This window comes from Rhinoraja longicauda, chromosome 3, assembly GCF_053455715.1.
Source record: "Rhinoraja longicauda isolate Sanriku21f chromosome 3, sRhiLon1.1, whole genome shotgun sequence".
Taxonomy (NCBI): domain Eukaryota; kingdom Metazoa; phylum Chordata; class Chondrichthyes; order Rajiformes; family Arhynchobatidae; genus Rhinoraja; species Rhinoraja longicauda.
Window position 1 is genome coordinate 35,906,694 of NC_135955.1, and position 26,947 is coordinate 35,933,640.

General features: G+C 43.2%; 1 protein-coding gene across 3 annotated transcripts in view; it reads right to left on the reverse strand.

Moving 5' to 3' along the window:
- Positions 1-26,947, reverse strand: part of LOC144591911 (lysine-specific demethylase 4C-like) — a 265,572-nt gene that overhangs the window by 232,814 nt on the left and 5,811 nt on the right. The window contains exons 1-4 of one of the 3 annotated variants that reach the window (XM_078395928.1): positions 21,748-21,769; positions 10,825-10,887; positions 5,055-5,230; positions 2,227-2,344 (exon numbers count right to left, since the gene is read on the reverse strand). In XM_078395928.1, coding sequence (XP_078252054.1) covers positions 2,227-2,344; positions 5,055-5,149 — 213 coding nt within the window. In that variant the 5' untranslated portion in view covers positions 5,150-5,230; positions 10,825-10,887; positions 21,748-21,769. Of the gene's footprint in view, positions 1-2,226; positions 2,345-5,054; positions 5,231-10,824; positions 10,888-21,747; positions 21,919-26,947 lie in introns of those variants that run through there. The other 2 variants (XM_078395927.1, XM_078395926.1) reach the window with 2 other exon arrangements.

A 26,947-nucleotide genomic window follows, 5' to 3' on the forward strand; every position in this document is an offset into this window, starting at 1 on the left:
GCAGTTGTTTCATCAATGAAGATAAGTGAGCCAGTACCTTCAGCAGCCATACATGCGCAGGCCATAACACCCCTACCACCGTGTTTCACAGATAAGGTGGTATACTTTGGATCTTGGGCAGTTCCTTCTGTCCTCCATACTCTGCTCTTGCTATCACTTTGATATGTTAATTTTCGTCTCATCTGTCCACGAAGCCTTTTTCTAGAACTCTGGTTGCTCTTTTAAGTATTTCTTGGCAAACTGTAACCTGGACTTCCTATTTTTGCAGCTAACCAGTGGTTTGCATCTTGCAGTGTAGACTCTGTATTTCAGTTCATGAAGTCTTCTGTGGACAGTGGTCATTGACAAACCCACACCTGACTCCTGAAGAGTGTTTCTGATCTGTTGGACAGGTGTTTGGGGATTTTTCTTTATTATAGAGAGAATTCTTCTGTCATCAGCTGTGGAGGTCTTCCTTGGCCTGCCAGTCCCTTTGCGATGAGTAAGCTCACCAGTGCTCTCTTGTTTCTTAATGATGTTCCAAACAGTCAAGTCAGGTCAAGTTTATTTGTCACATACACATACAAGATGTGCAGTGAAATGAAAGGTGAGCTTGTTGGGTCAGAAAAATAAGCAATGCAGCTGATCAAATAGTCTCACAAATTGTTTGATGTGAGGGTAAAGGAGGCAGCAGAAAGAACTTTAAAAGGTAGAGAAAAGCAGCTAGAGATTACCATCAGAAACATGATGAGCCTCATAACATGGCATAGCTTTTACTAAAAATGATCAGAAAATTGCTCTAGGTGGCTTTGGTGCTTTAGATATAGTGGTGATTAATTAAGACTGATATATCCTGTCAAGACTATATTTCTTGGAGTTAAGGAAGCTGAGATAAGGTCTGTTGTGTGGAAACAGCCAGATTAAAAGAGTAATAGTTTTAATGGGAACTAGTGCATCAGGATTAGTACAAGTGTAGGAAGGAACTGCAGAAGCTGGTTTAAACTGAAGATAGACACAAAAAGCTGGAGTACTCAGCGGGACAGGCAGAGATGTTGCCTGTCCCGCTGAGTTACTCCAGCTTTTTGTGTCTATTTTAGGATTAGTACAAGGATGTGATCAATTAGTTTTGTAGCTAGTGTTGTTGCTAATCAAAGACCAAAAATTAGAAAGTTTGAAAATAATACAGGACACAATTCTTCCCACCGATGAATAAGGAAATGTCACTGGAAGGTAGAATAATGAAACAGGTGGATTATAATGCATGGGAATGATCAAGAAATGGGCTGAACCGTAAATGAGTTAATGAATTGAAAGAGTCAGATAAGATGCCAAGATCAAATGAATTATTTGAGATGTTTGCACTGAGTGACAGAGTTTAGGAATGAGGATAATGAGCTCATGAAAAAAAGAACACTATGAAATGCGACAGACGCAATTGTCAAGTATGAGAAGCCACTTTATATGGAAGCACCAGGAGAGAAGGTACCTTTGAGAAAAAATAAATTACTTCTTGTACATGGGTGTTATGGTCACACAAGTACATTTTCACAGAGAGCCATTCTCAGCTAATCTTTTTTTTAAACTTAAAGTAAAACTAAACATAGAATATACAATATTATCAATCTTTTTTTTTTAAATCGAAGGATAATGTAATTGATTGATGTTTTACTCAAGCTTCCTTGACAATACAAAATAAATAAAACAGGTGATAAATTTTCCGAGCGTAAAGGTAATTTGGATTAGACTAAGTAAACTTACTCGATTTCTTGAATTTCCAATATGCATGGTGGAATAACCAGACTTACATAATTCAACAAAAGAGACATTAAATATGTGCATACTACCTAGACAAGCGATATACATATTGGGCATTTGTATTTGACATTTTGCATTCTTTGGTGGGTTATTAGTTCATAGATTGCATTGTCACAGGTCAGAGAGCAAGATACGAACCTCATCTGCGGAGAGCAGATGAAGTCCCATCGTGGAGCACCTCAGAATACCTGAATTTCTTTCCCCCATGGATTGTCACTCAACAAAAGCTTCATTCAATATTTAGGATTCACAACCCACATACTGAAGATAAAAAAAACAGAATAGGCTGGAACATGCTCTCCAGGTACAATTTGCCATTTTGTGATGCGCTGTGGTTAAGACTAAACTCCTTTCAGCACAAATGAGACAGATGCCAAATGTACAAGTACTCTGTCACCAGAGTATTTATTATCTGATAACCTAATTACTTACCTCATCATAGAGGCTGCCACTGACATCTGCTCCATAGATTGGTGCTACAAAGATCAAATTTTTCCAGTATTTGCGTTCAAGATCTTCATAATCGAGGTATCGCGGAGTACAATATCTGCTTCAAAATAAATTATACTCAGAAAAGCATCTTAAAACTATAAAAGTACAGAATCGACATATTCTCATATCAGAACACGAGCTTGAACCTCAATCAAATCAGGCATTACCATCATAAGAAATTGACTGGAGTAGGAAAAACACTTATTTTGTTGCAGTTCCCTTCCCGCTCATATAGGGGAGGTAGAGATTAAGGGAGAAGGAGGATTAAATCAGTTTTTCTTCCAACTGCTTGGATGAGAAAATACCCCAGGCAATTTCTTTATTGTGGCATAATTGCACTGGTACAAGAACTGCAGGTCAGTACAAAAGCTGCAACCGAGATAAGGTAAAAAATGCTAGAAATACTCAGTAGATTAAGCAGGTCTCAGGTCAAAAATCTTTCACCTGGAAGAACTAATAAAGTTTGATCATTGTGTGTTATTTGGCTTTTGGAGTAAAATCTGAAAGATTGTTTTTGATTTTGTTTCAGCCTTCCCACCATGTGGCTGCAATAGAGGTGCTGGCAAAGTATCAGAATCAATTTTAATCTGGATGATTGAAGAAGTAAAAGCAATTGCACCAGGCACTATCCTTACTTTGTACATTGGAGAAAATGTATATTACTTAAGATCCTTTCAATTGCAAAATACAATTGGGCAATTTTATGCAGTTTCCAGAATCAGACACAAGGAACGGCAGGTGCTGGTTTACAAAAAAAGACACTAGGTGTTGGAGTGAGCGCTAAGAACGGTTCAGGCAGCATCTCTGGAGAACATGGATAGGTGACGTTTTGAGGAATGATTGTGGTGGGGAGAGAAAGCTGGAAGAGAGGTGGGGATAGTACAAAGTCCAGCAAGTGATAAGCTGGATTCAGGTGAGTTTTTTGTAATTCTGTTTCAAATATAAAACTATTTTATGAAACCAAACATGGATTATCATTATGCCATTGAAACCCATTTAGAGCCCACTAGGATTCACTTACAACAGTAACTTAAATGAGGACCCCAGGAATAACAAACAAACCTTTGCTGACAACATAAATAAAAAAAGATGTATCATGGATATCTGCTATGGGTTAGACTTTAATCTATCAATCATTTTGTTTTCTTATCAAAACAAGAGTTTATGTTCAAAAAACAATGACGTTTCTAAAAGCAAACAGCTTTAATAAAAAGTAAAATCCAATAATTAAAACTAGAGCCAGGAATATTATTGGAGCAGAGACCAGCCACCTACCTACCTGCTAAACCCATTCTTACTTTGGACCAAATGCCCAACTGCAAATGGGACAGAGGCCGATTTCAAACCGAGTGGAAAAACTCAAAAATTGTGTGGAATTTTTGCAAATGCCTCTAACATTCATAAAGTACTAAAAATTAAATATTCTATTAAATTAAAATAATAAAAAGTAAATAAATAAATTAAGAGAAAATTAAAATGCTTAAAATTAAGTTCATTGAATTAATTCAATTATATCAAAACAATGTACCCTGCCTGAAACGATATTCTCTCTAAAAGCCATTCCTCTTCCCTGAAATGAAGAGTTGCTGAACTGCCTCAGATTTTCCCTCAAGTAATTGCTGGAAGTTGGAACTCTGTAGACCACAGTGCATTAATCGTAGTGATCAGCTGTCTACAGCTGTCTGCAGTGAAAGTTTTTTCACTGTACCTTGGTACAAATAGACTAAACTGAATAATGAACTTTGAGACTTCTGCACCTGCTGGTGTTCCAAACTTCCACATAGTTTTGGATAATAATGATGGCAGTTCCACTTGGAAATTTTGGTGCAATGATTTTTGCGACTAGGATTTCTGTCAAATGACCTGTCTTATGGCAAATGGCATGTAGATGGTGACAGCACACAAAAAGAACAATTTCTGACTGTTCCTTTGTAACAGTCTCTGCTTTGAATTTACTCTGGTGTTTGGTGAGAATTGACCAAATGATCTGGATCCATCTCAATTTGCTTATTGCCACACAGGCCAACAGCAAACACTAGCTCACTGGCTCTCCACTTTGCTCTGGACCATCGGAATAAGATGAACACATATGTCAAGCTGCTGTTTATCGACTGCAGATTGGCATGCAACACTATAATCCTCTTCAAACTCATTACCAAGCTCCAAGACCCAAGCCTCTGTATTTCCCCTTGCAACTGGATCTCTAACTTCCTCATCGGCAGATTTCAATTAGTGTGCATAAGTAACAACATCTCCTCCTCACTGACCACCAACAAAGACCCATCCCAAGGCTGTGTGCTTAACCTCCTGCTCTACTCACTTTACACCCGTATGGCTAAACACAGCTCCCATGCTATAAATTAATCAACCATCCTTGTTGTTAATTGAAACATGGGTGTAATAAGTGTACAGGAGAGTTAGAATGGGTTCGAGTGGTGTCGCAACAACAACCTCTCGTTCAATGTTAACAAGATCAAGGTATGTCTTGGTTCAGAAGGGGCAAGACAGAAGCCCGTTTTCATTGTTGGGTTGTCAGTGGAGAGTTAACAGCTTCAAATTCCTGGACATTACATTAGCAAAGGTAATTCATAACTCCACAATTGCTAAAATTCCACTTTTCAAGACAGGACACGAAAGATGCATAATTTAAGCAGACTGGTGTTTAAAGTACTTTGCTTTAAAATATAACTACTATAACATTTTATTTTAATGTTCTTAATAGTGAAGTGAAGATCCATGAAATAACATTCTCTCAATATTACACTTACTTATCATTATTGGCCAGATTTCGGAATTCCTTTACTGTCAACGGTTTTTTCTGTATGTTATACTGGGTAAAAAGACCAGACTGTCCCGTAACCATTTGTTGAATGGGAGCAGGAATAATCAAGTCATCAATGTTGTCGTAATTTCTTCTGGGTTTCCAATCCTTTGGAGGAATCACCTGAGCACAAAATTTCAAATCTCAGAAGATGCAAGTAATCCTTTATTTGGACAGAAAAATATTATTAAATCTTGTTATTCAAATTGTTACATATTGTGAATAATAAGAAAAATCTCTTAATTGCCTCACATACCATGGCAATTGAAGACATTTTTGCATAAATTAACTATAGTAACAAAGGATTTATTGAACATATCATAACATCTGCAAATCTACATACCCTTATTTTAATTCACAATTAGCTATATATATATTTGCATGGAGTAACTCAGTGGGACAGGCAGCATCTCTGGAGAGAAGGAATGGGTGACGTTTCGGGTCGAGACCCTTCTTCAGACTGGTTAGGGATAAGGGATACAAGAGATATAGATGGTGATGTGGAGAGATAAAGAACAATGAATGAAAGATATGCAAAAAAAGTAACAATGATAAAGGAAACAGGCCATTGTTAGCTGTTTGTAGGGTGAAAATGAGAAGCTAGTGTGACTTGTGTGGGGGAGGGATAGAGAGAGAGGGAATGCCAGGGCTACCTGAAGTGGGAGAAATCAATATCCATACCACTGGGCTGTAAGCTGCCCAAGCGAAATATGAGATGCTGTTCCTCCATTGTGTGTAGCCTCGCTCTGACAATGGAGGAGGCCGAGGACATAAAAATCTGTGTAGGAATGGGAAAGAGAATTAAAGTGTCCAGCAACCGGGAGATCAGGTAGGTTCAGGCATGCTGAGCGAAGGTGTTCCACGAAACGATCACCCAGTCTGCTTTTGGTCTCGCCCATGTATAAGAGTACACATCTTGAACAACGATACAGTAGATGAGGTCGGAGGAGGTGCAAGTGAACCTCTGCCTAACATGAAAGTACTGTCAGGGTCCCTGGACAGAGTCGAGGGAGGAGGTAGAGAGACAGGTGTTGCACCTTCTGCGGTTGTAGGGGAAGGTACCTGGGGAGGGCGTGGTTTGGGTGGGAAGGGATGAGTTAACCAGGGAGTTGCAGAGGGTACAGTCTCTGCGGAAGGCGGAAAGAGGCGGAGATGAGAAAATGTGGCTAGTGGTGGGATCCCGCTGGAGGTGGCAGAAATTTCAGAGGATTATGTGTTGTATGTGACAGCTGATGAGGTGGAAGGTAAGGACTAGGGGGACTCGGTCTCTGTTGCAACTAGGGGAGGGGGAGCAAGGGCCGAGCTGCTGGGTACCGAGGAGACAGAGCGAGGGCCTCATCTATGATAGGAGTGGGGAACCCCTGTTCCCTAAAGAACGAGGACATCTCAGATGTCCTAGAATGGACATGGACAAGGTGAGTCAGAATGAAATGCTGACGTTGAAACACCATCTCAATACTTTATTGAGTAAATGGGTTACAATGCAAAATGGTGTAAGATTTAATCTCTAGAAAATTAAATTAAAGAAAGTGGATTCTTGTAAAACCAACAATAAGGAGAGATATTCTACAACCGGCATGAGGGTGAAAAGCTAACAGTTGCGTTTTTACAATCCCAATATTTCTTTTAATGTTTATGGCAGGCTCCTCACAGCCAGACAGTGCAATGGCATTTCCATCTATCTATCTATTACTAAAAAGAGGAGAGAATTGGGGGGGGGGGGGGGGGGTGGGGGGAAGAGAGAGTGGGGGAAAGGGGAGGTGGGGGAGATAGAGTGGGGGTGGGGGAGGAGAGAGTGGCCTCAGTCACACCCTCTCCCCTTCCCTGCCCCCCATCTACTTTGTCTAGTATACATATCTATATACTAAAACTCTTGTTTGTTATCTTGTTTGTGACTGAACTTCAGCCAAAACGGTACGCGATAGCGCGACAATTTTAGGCCCACCTTACTCATCATTGTCACTTTAGTGATAATGCAAGTCGTTTTATTGAAATCAGTGTTATATTTTTTAAGTTATTCACATTTTTAAGTTTAAAAGGAGGGGAGGGGTGGGGAGGAGGGAGGGAGGGGGGAGTGGGGGAGAAGGGAGAGGGGAGGAGAGAGGGGATGGGGGGGAGGACAGGGTGCTGCACCAATGCAGGAGAGGTTTGGGCCCAACGGGTCCACTTGGTCTAGTATATTACTAAAACTCCCTGTCCATGTGTACGTGTGTTTGTGCACACCATAACTTTGGTGGTTTGCACAGCCAAAACGGTACACCATCGCGCCACAATTTTTGCACCACGTTACTCACCATTATCCTGGGCATATTATGTAACAACTCTCATTCAAATTGAAGCTACAGACATTGTAAAGTTTAAAAATTCACTTCCTAACCCATTTCCTGAAACTCCTCAGCTTATGACGTTACAATGCTCCAAGTTCAACTTCATTTGCTCCTCACTCGCCAAAACAAGATGGCCACCGGCAGTGCCGCCGCCCGCCCGCGCTCAGTCGTTCTCTCTCCCCTCTCCCCTCCCCTCCCCTCTCCTCCCTCCCGCCTCTCCCCATGCCTCTCGCCCGGCCCGGCAGAGACTCGCGCATCAGCCTGGTGCTGCTGAGAGATACCATTGTCTACGTGCAGGACAGACGGGTGAATGCCTGCCTGGTCAGCTTGGACCAGGAGAAGGCCTTCGACAGGATATCGCACACGTACGTGCTCTCCAAAATGGGCTTTGAGGAGGGAATCAGGAAGTGGATACAACTGCTCTACACCGATATCTGTAGTGCAGTCCAAATTAATGGGTGGGAATCAGACAGCTTCCCCGTCAGGTCTGGAGTCAGGCAGGGTTGCCCTCTCTCCCCTGTCTTGTTCGTCTGTTGCATTGAACCCTTTGCCGTATCCATCAGGAAGGATGCGAGCATAAGAGGAGTGACATTGCCAGGCAGTGGGGGCACTCAGGTCAAGGCCTCTCTGTACATGGACGATGTCGCCCGTAGACTGATTAGCGTCTGTGACCAGTTTGAGTTGGCCACGGGGGCCAGGGTAAACCGCAGGAAGAGCGAGGCCATGCTCTTTGGCAACTGGCCCGACCGATCTTCCATCCCCTTCACCATCAAGCCTGACTTCCTGAAGGTGCTGGGGATCTGGTTCGGGAAGGCTGAGGCATGTAACAAAAATTGGCTGGAGCGGATAGCCAAGGTGGGGAAGAAGCTGGAGCTGTGGAAGCAGCGCTCCCTCTCCATCACGGGAAAAAATCTGGTCATCAGGTGTGAGGTGCTCTCGGGGCTGCTGTACTTGGCGCAAGTGTGGCCCGTCCCTCCCTCCTACACCAAGGGGCTCACCCAGGCCGTCTTCCACTTCATCTGGGGGTCGGCGATGGACCGGGTGCGACGAGCCACAATGCACAAGTCGGCAGACAACGGGGGTAAAAGCGTGCCCAACGTCGCCCTCATCCTGATGGCCACCTTCGTGTGTGGCTGCATCAGGCGGAGCATAGAGCCAAGGCACGTGGGCACCAAATGCCACTACCTGCTGAGGTTCTACCTGTCCCCGGTGTTGCGAAGGATGGGCCTGGCGCAGATGCCACGCAATGTGCCAGTCAGCTGGACATTGCCGAACTATCTGTCGTTTGTGGAAAGGTTCTTCCGGACCAACACCTTTGACCACAAGTCCATCGGGCAGTGGTCAGCACGGAACGTCCTGCAGGCAATGCAGGGGAATGACTCCATTGATCCTGTGGCTTGGTTCCCAGAGCAGACTGCCCAGCTTGTCTGGCAAAATGCCTCATCGCCAGAACTAACCAACAAGCACCAAGACCTGGCTTGGCTGGCGGTGAGGGGAGCCCTCTCAGTCAGATCCTTCCTGCACCGCCGGAACCTCACTACCAGCGCACGCTGCCTTCGGGACGGCTGCTACGGAGAGACGGTGGCCCACCTCTTCACAGAGTGTGGATTTGCCAAGAGAGTCTGGAGAGGTCTGCAGGGGTCCCTGTCACGATTCATTCCGAGCAGCTCCGTCACAGAGGACTCTGTGATCTACGGACTGTTCCCAGGGACGCATTCGGAGACTGACATCGAGTGCTGCTGGAAGGTCATCAACTCGGTGAAAGACGCTCTTTGGTCTGCCCGAGCTTTGTTGGCCTCCCGGCAGAGCGAGATGTCCGTCAAGGAATGTTGCCGACTGGCCCACTGCAGATTGCAGGAGTACGTGCTGAGGGACGCACTGAAGCTTGGTGCAGCCAACGCCAAGGCCCTGTGGGGGAGGAGCACAGTCTAGGGTCCTTCCGCTGCTGGACATGGGGGGCAGGATGTGGTGGAGACGCCCCTCCAAATAAGGTAAATGTCTGTAAATGTAAGTAAATGTCTAAGTGAATGCCTGTATCGAATGTAACCTCCGGAAATGTCTGATGGGCTTGTTTAAAATAGATGTTTTGTAAATGATATTTATTACTTGAATAAAGTATTTTTTGATATAAAAAAGCATACTAGTTGCAGCTCTCCCACTCCCGCTGGCGTAATAAAGACTCTAATGTTTTACCACTTTATGGTATTGTTGTCTATCTATTAGAATCGAACTTTAACAGATGTTGCCAGGACTAGAGGACCCGACCTATAGGGAGAGGTTGGGCAGGTTAGGACTTTATTCCTTGGAGCACGGGAGGATGAGGGTGACCTTATCGAGGTGTATACGATCATGAAGGGAGTAGATAAATTAAATGCAGTCTTTTATTCAGAGTAGGAGAATGAAGAACCAGAGGACACAGGTTTAAGGTGGGAGGGAAAAGATTTAATAGGAGCAACTTTTTCTCACAGAATTTGGTAGGTATATGGAATGAGCTGCCAGAGGAGATATTTGAGCCAGGTACTGAAGAAGGGTCTCGACCCGAAACATCACCCATTCCTTCTCTCCTGAGATGCTGCCTGACCTGCTGAGTTACTCCAGCATTTTGTGAATAAATAACTACATTTAAAAGACATTTGGATATGTACATGGATAGGAAAGATTTAGAGAGATATGGCCCAAACGCAGGCAGGTGGGGCTAGTGTAGATGGGGCAACTGGTTCGGCATGGGCAGGTTTAACCCATGACTTTGTGTTCCTTCAGCATCCACTGAAAGTGCAGTCTGACAGCTTAAATTTAGGTGGGTTTGTTTATCGATAGTCCGTCAGTATTTTGTCAGAGGTCATGCAATTAGCAGGCAATTTCAAGAACTCCCTGTTTAACTATCACATGACAGCCTTCCAATGTGTCAGGTGAATCATGATATACCATCTTTGGGTGGGAAAAAGATTTACGGGTATTATTGTAAAAGAATGATTAGATTGGACAGCTGACTATGTGGGAACATTTATCTTTTCAAATGTTTAGAGATTTGCAGGGTTGCTCAGTCTGAGAATGCATTCACTGCATTCTGATCTAAGTAGATTGATGCAAGTGGCCGTCCAGATCTCAGTATTATAATTTTTTTTAATGTATTCCTGTGAAAAACATGAAACCAAGTGATTTTTCTTTTCAAAATAACCACCATTTTCAGTAACTCAAGTAGTTAATTATTCCATACTCAGTACAATGTGCACAAAATGCTGGAGTAACTCAGCAGGTCAGGCAGCATCTCAGGAGAGAACGAATGGGTGACATCTGAAGAAGGGTCTCGACCCGAAACGTCACCCATTCCTTCTCTCCTGAGATGCTGCCTGACCTGCTGAGTTACTCCAGCATTTTGTGAATAAATACCTTTGATTTGTACCAGCATCTGCAGTTATTTTCTTACAGTACAATGTGCAGGTATATACTGTTCTGAAATGAAAACATCATACATTCAATCCTCATAATTTTAGGGCATAGAACATAGAACATGACAGCACAGGAACAAGCCCTTCAACCCACAATATCTGTGCCGAACATGTCAAGACCAACTCCTATCTGCCTGTACATAATTCATATCACTCCCTCCTGAATATCTGTGTACCTATCCAAAAGTCTTTTAAATGCCACTATCGTCTCAGCCACCACCACCACCCCTGGCAGCGCGTTCCAGGCACCTGCCACTCTCTGTGTAAAAATACTTGACCTGCACATCCCCTTTAAATTTGCCCCTCTCACCTTAAACCTATGCCCTCTAGCATTTGATATTTTCCTCCTGGGTAAATGGTTCTGACTATCCACCCCATCTCATCCAAACTAATCGCTAAACTCCTGGACCTAGGAATCAGCACCCCCCTCTGCCACTGAATCCTTGAGTTACTCCAGCATTTTGTGAATAAATACCTCAAATACAAATAGAATTATTTAGAGTTTAGTGATACAACATGGAAACAAGCCCTTCGGCCCACCAAGTCCACGGCAAACATCGATCACCTATTCACACCAGTTCTATGTTATTCCACAGACCTGTTCTATGTTATTCCATTGTAGCAGGTACGCGATGGAGTCCAGCCAAAAACTAATCGGACACGGGTTGCGTGCACTAGACATGTTTATTCTCTCCAGTACAGCTCCCTACTACTCCCCCAGTCTCGGGCGTTGCCCGGCCTTAAATACCAACACCGGTACCGCCCCCGTGGCTGGCGCCTCCCACACCAAGACAACGTCCCCTAGAGCCGATGGTTCGTTGTGTCCTGGGGTTGCCACCAGGTGTCACCACATGACCCCCCCCCCCCCCCCCCCCCAGAACCAGAGGCACCGAACCGCACGGGACGCCGAACGAGGCGGCCCGATCACGTAGATACAATCCCACACCCTGGAGGCTTGCTCGGTTCGGAAGAAACTCCGGGAGTCCGGGACGGCGGACGCCCGCGACGGGGCGGTTGAGCCACATAGACTGGCTCGCTCAGGTCCAAGTGGGCCGGTTTCAAACGAGCCACAGACACAGTTTTGCGCCGGCCTCCCATGTCCAAATCAAATGTAGTAGTCCCGTACCGCAGCACGCGAAAGGGACCTTCATACGGGCGCTGCAAGGGCGACCTGTGGGACTCATCAGTGCCTGTGGCACATGGGAAGGGGCCACTCCATGACGCGACATTGGGATGGGAGACAATACGCCGACCTTCTCCCGCAAGCGGATCAGCACCGATGACGGGATTTCCTGGGACCCATCAGCAGCAGCAGCAGGGACAAACTCCCCGGGGACGGTTAGCAGAGCACCATATACCAACTCCGCAGAGGAAGATGACAGATCCTCCTTAGGGGGCGTCCGAATCCCCAACAGGACCCATGGCAACTCGTCCATCCACCCCGGGCCCATGAGACGAGCCTTCAAGGCGGCCTTCAGACAGCGGTGGAAACGCTCCACCAACACATTTGACTGGGGATGGTATGCTGTCGAGTGGTAGAGCCGCATCCCCAACAGGCGGGCCATGGCGGACCACAGTTCAGACGTGAACTGGGCGCCCCGGTCGGACGTGATGTGAAGAGGAACGCCAAAGCGGGCAATCCAAGTTGCCACCAGGGCACGAGCGCACGACTGAGTTGAAGTGTCCGTGAGCGGGATGGCCTCCGGCCACCGCGTAAAACGGTCAACCACCGTCAGCAGGTGTGAAACACCCTGGGACGGCAGTAGCGGCCCCACGATGTCCACATGTATGTGATCAAACTGCCGGCGTGGCACTGGGAAGTCCTGAACAGGCGCCCGGACGTGTCGATGCACTTTTGATGTCTGGCACGTGATGCACGTCCGGGCCCAATGAGCGACCTGCTTCCGAAGCCCGTGCCACATAAACCTTGTGGCCACCAGAGCGACCGTGGCCCGGATGGATGGATGGGCCAGCCATCCCACACCAAGTCACCGACCGCCCCCTTGAGCAGATGGTCCGTTGTGTCCTGGGGTTGCCACCAGGTGTCACCACACCATAGTCATTAATTAAGTTACAAAAATTGAAGCTTATGATACAATATTGTCCCTCGGGTTGCAGATTAGGCAGCCTTCTCTGAAATTGTCAAGAAAAATCAGAAACTTTAAAAAATGCCTTTTCCTCTTTTCACTGCATGGTTTTCTGTAACTTTATATCTGAGAATCTTTAAACTTTAAAAGCTGATAGAAATGTAAACATGAAATAGTAATGTCCAGATGAAGAATCCAAACATCTACAGCATGAACAGATAACTTAAATTTAAACATCACTTTTCATTTGCACGGTTTTTCATTTAAAAAAAGATTGATTTCATTCATAGTTGGTTATAAAAGCATATTAAGTTTACAATAAGAAGTTCAAATAGCTTCTCAGTCTGGGACTGCATTCGAGTGAGTAAGCGAATGAGTACAAATTGATTACCTCTTAAGATCCTTCAGAATGTAAAAAAAGTTTTCACCATTTAAGTATTTTTTACAGTGTAGTTGGTAAACAAAAACAAACTAGCAAAAAAGCAAAGTACAAAGTAAGAGAAGAAAATGGTTCTGTGAGAGCAAGAATCCCAAAGGGTGAGCTGAGTGAAGAGAGAAGATGGGGAAATATAAAACATAACTGAAGACAGATGGGAAACAGAGCTTGATTGGCTGGTACAGAGAGTGACACTAAGAAAATTATAAGAAAATAAGACACTAATTGACACTAAGAAAATTAATATTGACCTGCTAAACTTGCTACCTTGCTGTACTGCTTACAACTACAAGAACGAGTAGCAATCGATAAAAGGCTATAATAGGTATTGCGTGTATATGTGTACAGGGGCATATCTACCCATGCATTGTATACTTGTATTTATATCCATGCATTTTAAATATGTTTGTTATGTTCTATACTTTGGCAATAAAACGATGTATTTTATCATGCCAATAAAGTTTTTTAAATTGAAAAATTGAAATAGAAAATTGAGTAACAAGAGGGCAGGTAGACTCACTTTTAGTCTAATTATCTTATTAACATGCAATATTACTTTTAATAATTTGTGAATGCTTACCCTTAAGTCTCTTTGCTCCTCCACCATCCTTGGAAATATCTCACAAACAATGCTCAGCCATTTTATTCTTCCCAAAAGATATTACTTTATACACATTGAAAATTATTTGCCTACGAAATACCCCATTTTAACAGCATATGTGCGCGTTTTGTGGCATTCTTCCTTTATATCAAATAGACCCAACAATTTGGCATTTAATTCATTTTTTAAATTAAGCTCTCATTTCTCAATCATAACTACAAACAATGAGCAACAATAGTTTCAGCACTAATCCTTCTGCACACTGTCCATATTTTGTTAGTCTAATAAGCTATCGTTAAATCTACTCATCGTTTTGTCTTCTATAGCCAGCTTGCTATTCATTCTGCTTCCTGGAACAAACACATCCTCCAAACAGTAAGTCAGCAAAGGCTCTTTGGCTTATACAGTTCCCTCCATAATGTTTGGGACAAAGACCAATCATTTATTTATTTGCCTCTGTACTCCACAATTTGAGATTTGTAATAGGAAAGAAAATCACATGTGGCTAAAGTGCACATTGTCAGATTTTATTAAACGGTATTTTTATACATTTTGGTTTCACCATGTAGAAATTACAGCGGTGTTTATACATAGTCTCCCCCATTTCAGGGCACCATAATGTTTGGGACACATGGCTTCACCGGCGTTTGTAATTGCTCAGGTGTGTTTAATTGCTTCCTTAATGCAGGTATAAGAGAGCTCTCAGCACCTAGTCTTTCCTCAAGTCTTTCCATCACCTTTGGAAACTTTTATTGCTGTTTATCAACATGAGGACCAAAGTTGTGCCAATGAAAGTCAAAGAAGCTGAGAATGAGACTGAGAAACAAGACTGAGACTGAGAAGCAAGAACAAAACTGTTAGAACAGCCAAACCTTAGGCTTACCAAAATCAACTGTTTGGGACATCATTAAGAAACAAGAGAGCACTGGTGAGCTTAGTGAGCCTACTAATCGCAATGGGACTGGCAGGCCAAGGAAGACCTCCACAGCTGATGACAGAATTCTCTCTATAATAAAGAATAATCCCCAAACACCTGTCCGACAGATCAGAAACACTCTTCAGGAGTCAGGTGTGGATTTGTCAATGACCACTGTCCGCAGAAGACTTCATGAACATAAGTACAGAGGCTGCACTGCAAGATGCAAACCAATGGTCAGCTGCAAAAATAGCTTGGCCGGGTTGCAGTTTGCCAAGAAGTACTTAAAAGAGCAACCACAGTTCTGGAAAAAGGTCTTGTGGCCAGATGAGATGAAGATTAACTTATATCAGAGTGATGGCAAGAGCAGAGTATGGAGGACAGATGGAATTACCCAAGATCCAAAGCGTACCACCTCATCTGTGAAACACGGCGGTGGTGGGGGTGTTATGGCCTGGGCATGTATGGCTGCTGAAGGTACTGGCTCACTTATCTTCATTGATGAAACAACTGCTGATGGTAGTAGCATAATGAATTCTAAAGTGTATGGACAAATCCTATCTGCTCAAGTTCTGTAAGGGCTAACATTACGAATGCAGCTATGTGGGTTTTATTGCAGGAGTGTAAAAGCTCCAGCTCGGATTATTGCTGGGGCATTCCATTGTCAGCATGGAAGTGCGGTTTATGGCTGATCCATCTTCTGATATCAGCAACCGGCCTCAAAGCTTTGAAGTGTTAAGAAGAACATCTTGCCATATGGACTGCCCTTTGTTCCCAAGAAAGAAGAGGTCACGATGGACACAGAGGTCCCGAAAGACACATAAAGATTTATAGGACATTGTAAACTTGCCATATAAGGCCGTGATGGAAAAATACTGGCACATGTATTTAGGGTATAAAAGGTGTGTAAATGTAAGCTTTCAGGGAGAGAGGCTACACTGGCTGCCTGAGCGTTTCCGAGAACGCTCCGGTATCTTGGCTCTCTCCCACCTGGGTGAGTAGAATTCAAGATTCAAGATTCAAGATAGCTTTATTTGTCATCCAAATTGGACGAAATTCAGTCACCCACAGTCCAACAATAAAAGCATTAAATAGGCATTAAAATTACACAACCCCAAAAACACACAAAAAAAGAAACATCCATCAAAGAAACATCCATCACAGTGAGTCTCCTCCAGTCCTCTCCTCACTGTGATGGAAGGCCACAATGTCTTTCCCTTCTCCTGCCGTCTTCTCCCACAGTCAGGCTGTTGTGGTTGCAGGCCGCGCCGGACGGTCCGCAGCGGCCCGGGCCTAAGGCGAGTCGCAGCCGCTCCCGCAGCCTCCGAAGACGGCCGGCTCCGCCGATGATAAGTCCGATCCGGGGCGGGCGAACACGCTGCTGCTGTTGCTGCACGTCGGGGCGGTTGTGGCTCCCGACATTGAAGCCCCCGCCCAGCAGAGAAAAATCCCGCGGCATATTTTAGGCCGCGCCGGACGGTGAAATGTCCGCGACCCAAGCCCCGCGATCCGGGGCGGGCGAACACTCTGCCACTGCCGGAGCTCCCGATGTCGGCATCCAGGCGGCCCGAGCCTAAGGCGAGTCGCAGCCGCTCCCGCAGCCTCCGAGGACGGCCAGCTCCGCTGATGGTTAGTCCGGTCTGCGGACTCTGCGAACCGGAGCCCTGGAGGCCGCCAGCTCCAGGAGTTGGGCCGATGGTAGGCCGCAGCAGGAACGGAGACACAACCCAGAAAACAAAGGTCGGGTCTCCGTTCGGAAGGGAAACCTATTTACAATTTTACAGTTCCCCCCCTCCCCCCCACATACACACATAGTACACAAACACAAAAACACGACATCACAACTACAATTAAGACAAAAAAACAACAAAAACACAAAGACAAATGGACCGCAGGTAAGCCGCAGCTGCCGCCATTTTGGTCAATAAAGAGGTTAAACGATTTTGGTTGTCTGACTATTCTGTTAATAGGTCACAAACTACAACAGTTCAAACAAATGCTCACTGTTTGATCAGTTCATTAATTTGCTCTGTTTCTATCCAAAATATCTTCTACAACTTTTTTCTATATTTAATATAGAAAATATCAACATCACATTTGAGAAAATTTGGCATGTCTCCAATGACTCTTACTAATGTCTACAGATGCGCCAGAAAATGTATGGTCGGATTGCATCACAGCTTGGTTTGGGAGCAGCAATGCTCAAGACCCCAAGAAATTGCAGAGAATTGTAGATGTAGCCCACTCTATCACACAGACCGGACTTCCCACCATTGAGGAGAAATCAGTCTGAAGAAGGGTCTCGACCCGAACGTCACCGATTCCTTCTCTCCCAAGATGCTGCCTGACCCGCTGAGTTACTCCAGCATTTTGTGTCTACCTTCCCACCATTGACTCCGTCTACACTTGAGGCTGCCTCAGAAAAGCAGCCAACATTGTCCCCTATGTTCCATCTATTGCCCTGTTTGATTTGTTTGTATTTAATTATGGTATATCTGATCTGTTTGGATAGTTTGCAAAACAAAGCTTTTGACTGTATCTTGGTACATGTGACAATAATAAATTTAAACCTAAATACTGATGGTCATAGATGAGCTTAAGGCTGAATATTTACTGCCTCCACATCATCAACTGACTTGACCCAAGGCTCAGCTCACTGGTTGATCCATTGTTTGTAATCACCAGCTTCCCACATTCATCTATATACTAAAACTCTTGTTTGTTTGTTTGTTTGTTTGTGATCGAACTTCAGCCAAAACGGTACAGATAGCACGACAATTCTAGGCCCACCTTACTCACCGTCGTCGCTTTAATGGTAAAAATTGTAGTTTTATTGAAATTGGTGTTATATTTTTTAAGTTATTCACATTTTAAAGTTTAAATCTATCTCCTAGGAAGTGGGGGGAGGGAAGAGGGGAGAGGAGGGGATGGGGAGGGGGGAAGAGGGGAGGAGAGGGTACTGCATCAATGCAGGAGAGGTTTGGGCCCAACGGGTCCACTTGGTCTAGTCCCTCCTGAAATACACCTTCATCCAAAGCCCTGCTGCTCCCATTCATGCCTTTGCACAATGATGTACGTTGGTTCACATTGAACAACACCTTAAATTTATAATTATCATCTAATTCTTACAAATACATCCATGGTCTTCCCATGTCTTCTTTTTGTGATCTCCTTCAAACAGCAATATCTACGACACCCCAATTCTGGCTTTTTAAAATATCTCAAAATGTTAATCATTCTATTGATACTCTCAAATTTAAGAGTAATGTTCTCCAATTTCCTCTCAAAATTATTTGGCTTATTTTCTCCTTTAAAACGCTCCTTAAAACTTACTTTCAAACGCTTTCCCGGATTTTTCTATACTGGGCTTGGTATTAAATTTGGCTCGTAAAATTCATGTAAACTTGTTCGGATATTTTACTACTTTGAAGCTGACATTATAAATAGAAGTTGTTCTTGTGATTGGCTTCTCCAGTTAAAACTGATGGAAAGCAATCATTCAATGAGAACAACCTTACCAGTAAAACATTAGCAGTTCCTTGGCAAAGTGAAAGCATTTACTTGTCAGATTCTTGACAGAATCTGTCAGCATGCTCTAATGGTTGGACTCCCCATGGAGTTCAGCGACAGAACACTTCTGTTCTTTGATCCTGTGTCAGGTTGGAACTTAACAAAGGAATATCAAACCCATTCATTTTAGTGCTGCAAGGGAGAAAGGAGGCAAGTCTCAATTATCTCAAGAACAAAAGCACTGGATTGTTGCATAAATCAATCTGGTTTACTAAAACCGTACAGGGAAAGAATTTTGCTGTCCATTCCTGACCTGACCTCAATGTGACGAGAGGTTAACTCTCCTCAATTCAGGGGAGATTAGGAATGGGCGATTAATATTGGAGTAGCTGGCTGTGTCCACATGAAAAGATAAAAATGTATTGTAATAAAATGGGTACATTTTATAAATAATTTCTGTAATAATGCTCTTATTTAAAAGTGGTATGTAATTTAAAAAGGTTAAACACTTCTCAGAATGTTATATTTATTTCACTTTTAATAGTTTTCGATACTTCAAAATGTCAAGGGCAGTTCACAGAGCATTGCTGGGAACATTGCATGCAGGATCTCACACAAGAGGTCCTGAATGTTCTTGGTCAGCAAATTTAATCTGATGGATCTGAATAAGTGTGGGACAGAAGGGGTATCCAAACCAGAAATATACCAAGCAAATTCCAAGTCTTGGTTGTTATAATTTGTCAGCGCCATAGAGGGCCGCTATTTGTATACATTGGGTATACAAGCAAAGAATTTCACTGTGCCTTGTCACATGTGACAATAAAGTATTCCATTCCATTCCAATTTTGGTGACAATCCATCGAAGTGTATCATACAAATGCTTTTGAAGGCAGACACAAAATGCTGGAGTAACTCAGCGGGACAGGCAGCATCTCTGGAGAGATGGAATGAGTGACGTTTCGGGTCGAGACCCTTTTTTCCTCGTTTTCCTTCAATATCTTGATTTATCTTTCATTGTTTGTGTCTTTTTTATTCTCATCTATTTTTAGGCTGCACATAATGAGGGAGGAAATGACTGGTTATTCCCTGTCAAATAAGCTTGGGAACCACAGTTCTAAAAGTCAAGTTCAATTTGTCATATGCACAATTATGCGAGGGGCACAGGTGCAACAAAAAATTCACTTGCAGAAGCAGCATAGGCACAATAAATTAGGGGCAACGTACAATTACATAAATTACACATCTTGGTCTTCAGCCAAATCCTCCTTCCCTCCACCATTTTCCCTATGGGTACTCCCACTAGTCCAGCACTAAAGTCAACATATAGCAATGAATTCCTGCTGCCAGTGCCAGTAACCTCCCTCCACATTCTACCACTGCAACAGTGAAAATGGGCAGAGAAAGGGAAAGGGAGGGGGGGGAGGATTATAGGAGGACATGAGGAACTGAACAAAAATGTTATTTTCATATCTCATTGCCTTACAATACAGGTCATTCAGACCATCATATTTTCACCAGCTGTCAGACCAATGCCATCAGGCTATTTGTCCACTTGTTATCTACTTTCTTTTCTTTGCATGCCCATTAACTCCCCTCGATTCTTCTATCTTCGACTTCACAAGGGTAATTTGCAGTAGCCAATTAATTGACCAATCAGTATATTTTTAAGATTTTATTTTATTGTTTAAGCAATTAATTTGCATTCAAAGGTTTGTTTTTTGATTCAGAACATCGCTTAGGTTGGCACCAATCCAATCTTGCGAATCACTTGTATACTCTTGTGGAGTTCTTGTATCTTTTAAATGTGATCCCATCACTAGTCACATCTTCCCATCCCCACCCCTTTAGCTTACCACAGAGGCCACTCCCTCTGCAACTCCTTGGTTCCCTTATCCCATCCCATGCAAACCACCCCCTCCCCTACAAATGCTAGAGATGCAACACCTTTGTCCTCACCTCAGCCCTCCCAGGTGAGAAAGAAATTCACATGCATGTGAGGTCTTCCAACTTCACCCACTGCATTCAGTGCTCCCGGTGCAGTCTCATTTACCTCGGCAAGACCAAAATAGACTAGGCAACCATTTTGCCAAGCACGCCCTCTGTTTGCCAAGTCTTGCTGGACCTACCCAATGCTAATAATTTTAAATTCCTTCCCATTTCCATACCAACCTTTAAGTCCTGGACCTCCTCCATTGTTAGAGTGAAGCCACACTCAAACTGGAAGGACATCACCTCATATTACATTTGGGTGGTTTACAACTGAATGGTCTGAACATTGAATTCTCCAATTTTAAGAAACAACCCCCCCTTCCCCCCTCTCTCTTTCCCATGCCCCTCCACCCTGGTGTGCACCCATTTCTCCTACTATCCTACCCCTCCCTCCCTCCCTCCCCCCCAACCCCCATCTTTTCCTTCCACCTGTAACCTTCCCTCTGGCTTTATTCCTCTTCTCATCTCACACCTTTCATCTCCTTTTCATCTCTAGCCTTTGCCCATTCATCTACCATTCAAAACTATCCTCACTTGTTCCTATCTATCATATGCCAGACTTTGAACTGCCCCCATCTTTTTTGCAGTTTTTTCCCCCTTCAACAATCAGTCTGAAGGGTCCCAACCCGAAATATCACCTATCCATTCCCTCCATAAATGCTGCCTGACCTGCAAAGTTACTTCAGCACTTTGTGTTTTACTTAAGATTCCAGCATTTGATGAACCTTATATCGCATAAGCTCTTATGCATTTTGGGTTGATATGTGTGAAATGCTTTCCAGGAAGAAGTCAGTATTAGCTTGCTGCAGCGACTAAACCTTAGTGTAATCATTTATAATCACTTTCAACGTCTGCTGTAGTAAAACCAAAGTAAGGCATGTTAAACCATAAAGCCACACATCGATCATCTTAAACGTTAGCTTCATGGAGATGGAAGCTGCTTGTTAACTGTACGTGCAAAACTTCAATTTTTCCTGCAAAGATTCTAACAATTATTTGTTTATTTTCAGAATTTACAATAAACAGACAAGAATTTCTGCAATCATTACATACCTTCTTTAGTCAGAGGGTAGTTAATCTGTGGAACTCATTGCCACAGAGGGCTGTCAGTGGATATTTTTATGGCAGAGATAGACAAATTCTTGATTAGAATGGGTGTCACGGGTTGTGTGGAAAAGCAGGGAAAATAGGATTAGGAGGCAGTGATCAGCCATGATTGAGTGGCGGAGTAGACTCCATGGGTCAAATGGCCTAATTCTACTCCTATAACTTGTGATCTTGTGAAATGATCGTTGATACTGAAAAAAAGAGAGTGTATTTCTTACCTTAGCAAGGCCAGCTCTGTGCGCACCCTGAGACTCCATGTACGCAATATACTTAGAAAAATTCTTAAATTCTTCCATTGTGGGCTGGAAGGTCATGATTTTGCATAATGATTTTGATGTGGACCCTGCTTCTTCTGTTGCCATGATGACAAATGCACGTGTCAGTTTTACCTAAAATTAAAATGATAATCTATATTATTTAACAGAGCAGGAAGACACATCTCATTCACTTTAATGGATTAAACATTGATGTTATTTGTGCCACAACCTCAGGCTAAAATTTTGATTCAATATTGTAAAGGTATTCATGTCAGATACAGAAAAGTGAGTGAATTTGAAGGTGTCATATTGGCCTTACATCATGAAGACAAAAGAGATCATGAGTTACAAAACAAACTGATGGAGGAATTCTGTGAGTCAGGCAGAATCTGTAATGGGAAATGGATAAACAACGTTTTTTTCAGAGCCCACAAGAGACTGCAGATGCTGAAATCTTGAGTAAAGAAATCAAACTACTGGAGAAACTCTGTGGGTCAGGCAGCATCTGTGAAGGGAAATGGACAGATTTCAGGTTTGATCCTTCTTCAGACTAGAAACACAAGAAACTACTGGCTGAAATCTTGATTAGTCTGAAGTAGGGTCCCAACCGAAATGTTGTCTGTCTCTTTGCCTGCACAAATGCTGCCTGAACTGCTGAGTACCTCCAGCATTGTTTTTAACTGGGTTTTCATCATGTTCGACAGAGAAGTCATCAAACTGAAATATTAATTCTCTTTCTCTTTATAAATGCTGCCCGACCTACAGATTAGTTCCAGAGCTTTCTGTTTTCATTTCTAGTGTCCAGACTTCCAGCGTCTGTAGCATCTTGCTTCTAGCGTTTGTTGGAATAAAACCAAACGGATGGATACATCCATGAGGCCACTCATTGTTCATTTTAGAAAATGAACTTTATTAAAAAGTAGCTGCTTTCTAAAGGCACATCATCTTATTTGACTGCATTCAACATTATACGGACAATCTGCATTGAGAAAGGAAAACAGATTCTATTGGACAATCAAAAGTGTTTTATTGTCATTTCTTACGTGCAGCAGCACAACAGGTATGTGTACCCCTAAAAAAAAAAACCAAAATGGTTAATCTACCAACATGTATCTGGAACGCAAGAAGAAATCACAGCATATGACAAAAAGTCATCGAATGGCAGGCAGAACAGACAGCACCTGAGGGCAGGGTCAAACTTGGGCTTCAATAGTCAAGTCAAGTCAAGTCAATTTATTTGTATAGCACATTTAAAAACAACCCACGTTGACCAAAGTGCTGCACATCTGACCAGGAAAAAAAAGAAACATACAGTGGCAGACAATAGACAATAGACAATAGACAATAGGTGCAGGAGTAGGCCATTCAGCCCTTCGAGCCAGCACCGCCATTCAATGCGATCATGGCTGATCACTCTCAATCAGTACCCCGTTCCTGCCTTCTCCCCATACCTCCTCACTCCGCTATCCTTAAGAGCACTATCCAACTCTCTCTTGAAAGCATCCAACGAACTGGCCTCCACTGCCTTCTGAGGCAGAGAATTCCACACCTTCACCACTCTCTGACTGAAAAAGTTCTTCCTCATCTCCGTTCTAAATGGCCTACCCCTTATTCTTAAACTGTGGCCCCTTATTCTGGACTTCCCCAACATTGGGAACATGTTTCCTGCCTCTAATGTGTCCAATCCCCTAATTATCTTATATGTTTCAATAAGATCCCCCCTCATCCTTCTAAATTCCAGTGTATACAAGCCTAATTGCTCCAGCCTTTCAACATACGACAGTCCCGCCATTCCGGGAATTAACCTAGTGAACCTACGCTGCACGCCCTCAATAGCAAGAATATCCTTCCTCAAATTTGGAGACCAAAACTGCACACAGTACTCCAGGTGCGGTCTCACCAGGGCCCGGTACAACTGTAGAAGGACCTCTTTGCTTCTGTGGGTGTGAGACAACAGAGTGGACTGCTGAACCACAGTGTTGCTGAACTCAGGGAATTCAATTGCAGGCACTCGTTGTGCAGACTTCTCATGTGTGACCATAAAAGGGATTTCAAGTATAAGTAAGCAAACTGTAATGTGTCCTTTTACTGTTGCACTTGGAATCTACAATTAAATTCATCACCGAGTCAAAGGCTGCAAAAGAGATAGGATGTGCAGCTGAGTAACAGAGTGTGCTACCATCCATAATCAAACACTAAGATTATCTGAACTTGTTACAGCTCCAGCAATTCTGGGTGAAAGGGAATATACCTGTACATTTTTAAAGTTTTTACATTTTAATTGGAAACCTTAATCTCTTCCCCGTTATTATTTTTTATCAGTACTATATAGAAAAAAATGAGCTAATCTACTGCTTCCTATGCTTTCATATTATCAACAGTACACTTTACAAATTGAAATTTTATACACAAATCTTATTTGGTATCCTCCTAGCAGCATGTTAGGACTATTCCCCGTTGTTATCAGACTACTGACCTAACCTCCTATTAGTCAAGGGTGCAGTCCGATCTCCCAAACTACTTTTGCTTTTTTAAATCTGTACTTTCTCTGAAGGTGTTACACTGTATTATGTACTCTTTTCTCTTTGCATTCCCTTATACTTCTGAGTGTCTTGATTGTACCCATGTATGGTATAATTTGACTGGACAGTACACAAAACAAAGTATTTGGCTGCATCTCGGTATACATGACAATAATCAACCAGTACTAATTACCCAGAAAACAATTAGAACAAACCACAATGTTAGACAATATGATCATCTTAGTCAGGGAAAGACACAAAATGCTGGAGTAACTCAGCGGGTCAGGCAGCATCCCTGGAGGACATGGATATGTGATGTTCGGGTTGGGACCCTTCTTCAAACTGCTTTTACGATCTTGGTGTTTCTCTGAGACAAGCTGACCATTCCAAAAGTCTCATTCGTTTCTCCAAAAAAGCTGACCATTCCAAAAGTCTCATTCGTTTTGCAAGTTCCCTTCCAAAATACATTACATGGTCAGGGCATTGTGGGAATACCATTACTACCTGGACTGCAATAATTCATTAAGATGGACCATTACCTCCTTCTAGAGACAGTTACAATTGGCAATAAATGCCAAGTTTACCGAAGATGCCCATCAGTGAATAGCTAGTATTTATTATTCCTCTGATGAAGTCTATAATCATCTTAGACCATTACAAAATATTTTGCAGGGTATTCATCTGTGAAGATTCATTGTTAATATTCTTTTAGGTCAAAGTACCAGTTGGTGGGGTGGAAGGTGAGAACGAGGGGGATTCTGTCCTTGTTGCGAGTGGGGGATGGGGAGCAAGAGCGGAGTTGCGGGATGTAGAAGAGACCCTAGTGAGAGCCTCATCTATAATGGAGGAGGGGATGCCCCGTTTCCTGAAGAACGAGAACATCTCAGAAGCCCTAGTGTGAAACACCTCATCCCGGGCGCAGATGCGGCGTAGACGGAGGAATTGGGAGTAGGGGATAGACTTTTTGCAGGGGACCGGGTGGGAAGAAGTGTAGTCCAGATAGCTGTGCGAGTCAGTGGGTTTATAGTAAATGTCTGTCACTAGTCTATCTCCTGTGATAACAATGGCTATACAGCCGTTATCAACAGTGGTGATAACATACAAAACTATTCACTATTTAGTCTTCAGGAAACCATCAAGACCAGCTAATTAATATTATATTTATAACTGATTAATATTATGTGCACCTATTTTTTTATTCCTCACAGATTTTAAAAGGTGGAAACACCCCGGGGATTATTTGCATCACGTTGACCATATTTTCAATAGTTTGGAAAGAGGAAACTCGAGTCTATAGCCAACTGGGAGCAGCCCACGCATTCCTAGATAATGAACATCGTGGAGTTTGGCTTTTCCCATGTGGAGATGGATCTGTGACCTAACTGTGGATATTGTACTGGCAACAGAATGAGAGGCCGAACTCAAAAGTGAATCCGCAGTTAAAACAAAACAAAAAATCACTTCTGCGATCTTACCCAATCTCAAGATATCTCAAAGAATTTGACAGACAATGAAGCGTATTTGGTATAATTACTGAGATAATATTGGGAATGTGACAGCTAAGGTCCAACAAAGCCTTATGGAAAGAATTGTGGACGCAGCCCAGACCATCGTGCAAACCAACCTCATATTTCTCTTCGGCAGTGTACAACCCAGTGGTATGTATACGTACAACCCAGTGGTATGTATATTTAATTCTTTAATTTCAAGTAACCTTTGCATTCCCTCTCTCCCCCTCCCTCCCCCACCCTAGTCATCTTGTTAGTATCACTGTCCGTATCCTTTCATTAACACCTCTTCCACAGCCCACAATGGCCAATTGTGGGCTCCACATTTCCCGAGTCATCGGTGCCGGCTCTGATTTGTTCTGTACTTTTTCATGTCTCCAGTTTTCCTCTCCCCTGACTCTGTCTGAAAAAAGGTCTCGACCCGAAATGTTACAGATTTCTTTTCTCCAGAGATGCTGCCTGACCTGCTGTGTCTGCACTCCAGCATTCTGTGTCGATCTTCCTTCCCTTGACTCCATCTACACTTCACGCTGCCTTGGCAAGGCCACCAGTGTAATTAAGGACGAGTCTCACCCTTGACATTCCTTCTTCTCCCCTCTCCCATCAGACAAGAGGTACAGAAGAGTAAAAACGCATACCTCCATATACAGCGACATTTTCTTCCCAGCTGTTATCAGGCAACTGAACCATCCTATCGACTGGAGAGCAGTGCTGACCTACCATCTACCTCATTGGAGACCCTCGGACTAACTTTACTCAGACATTATTGGACTTTATCTTGCATTAAACATTATTTCCTTTATCCTGTAGGTGTATACTGTGGATAGCTTCATTGTAATCATGTACAGTCTTTCCACTGACTGGACAGCATGCAAAATAAAGGCTTCTCGCTGTACTTCAGTACACATGACAATAAACTAAACTACGTTGAGAACTACAAACAGAGTAGATTATCTAGTTTAGAAATGCTGATTGACAAATAAACATTTGCCAGGATACCGGGCATACCTTCCCTGATTTTCTTCAAAATATGAGTGCAATCTATACATCTGACTAACATCCCATTTGAAAGAAAGCTTCTCAGTCCTGCAATGGAGTGATATCCTACATGGGTTTGGAGAGCTGACAAGA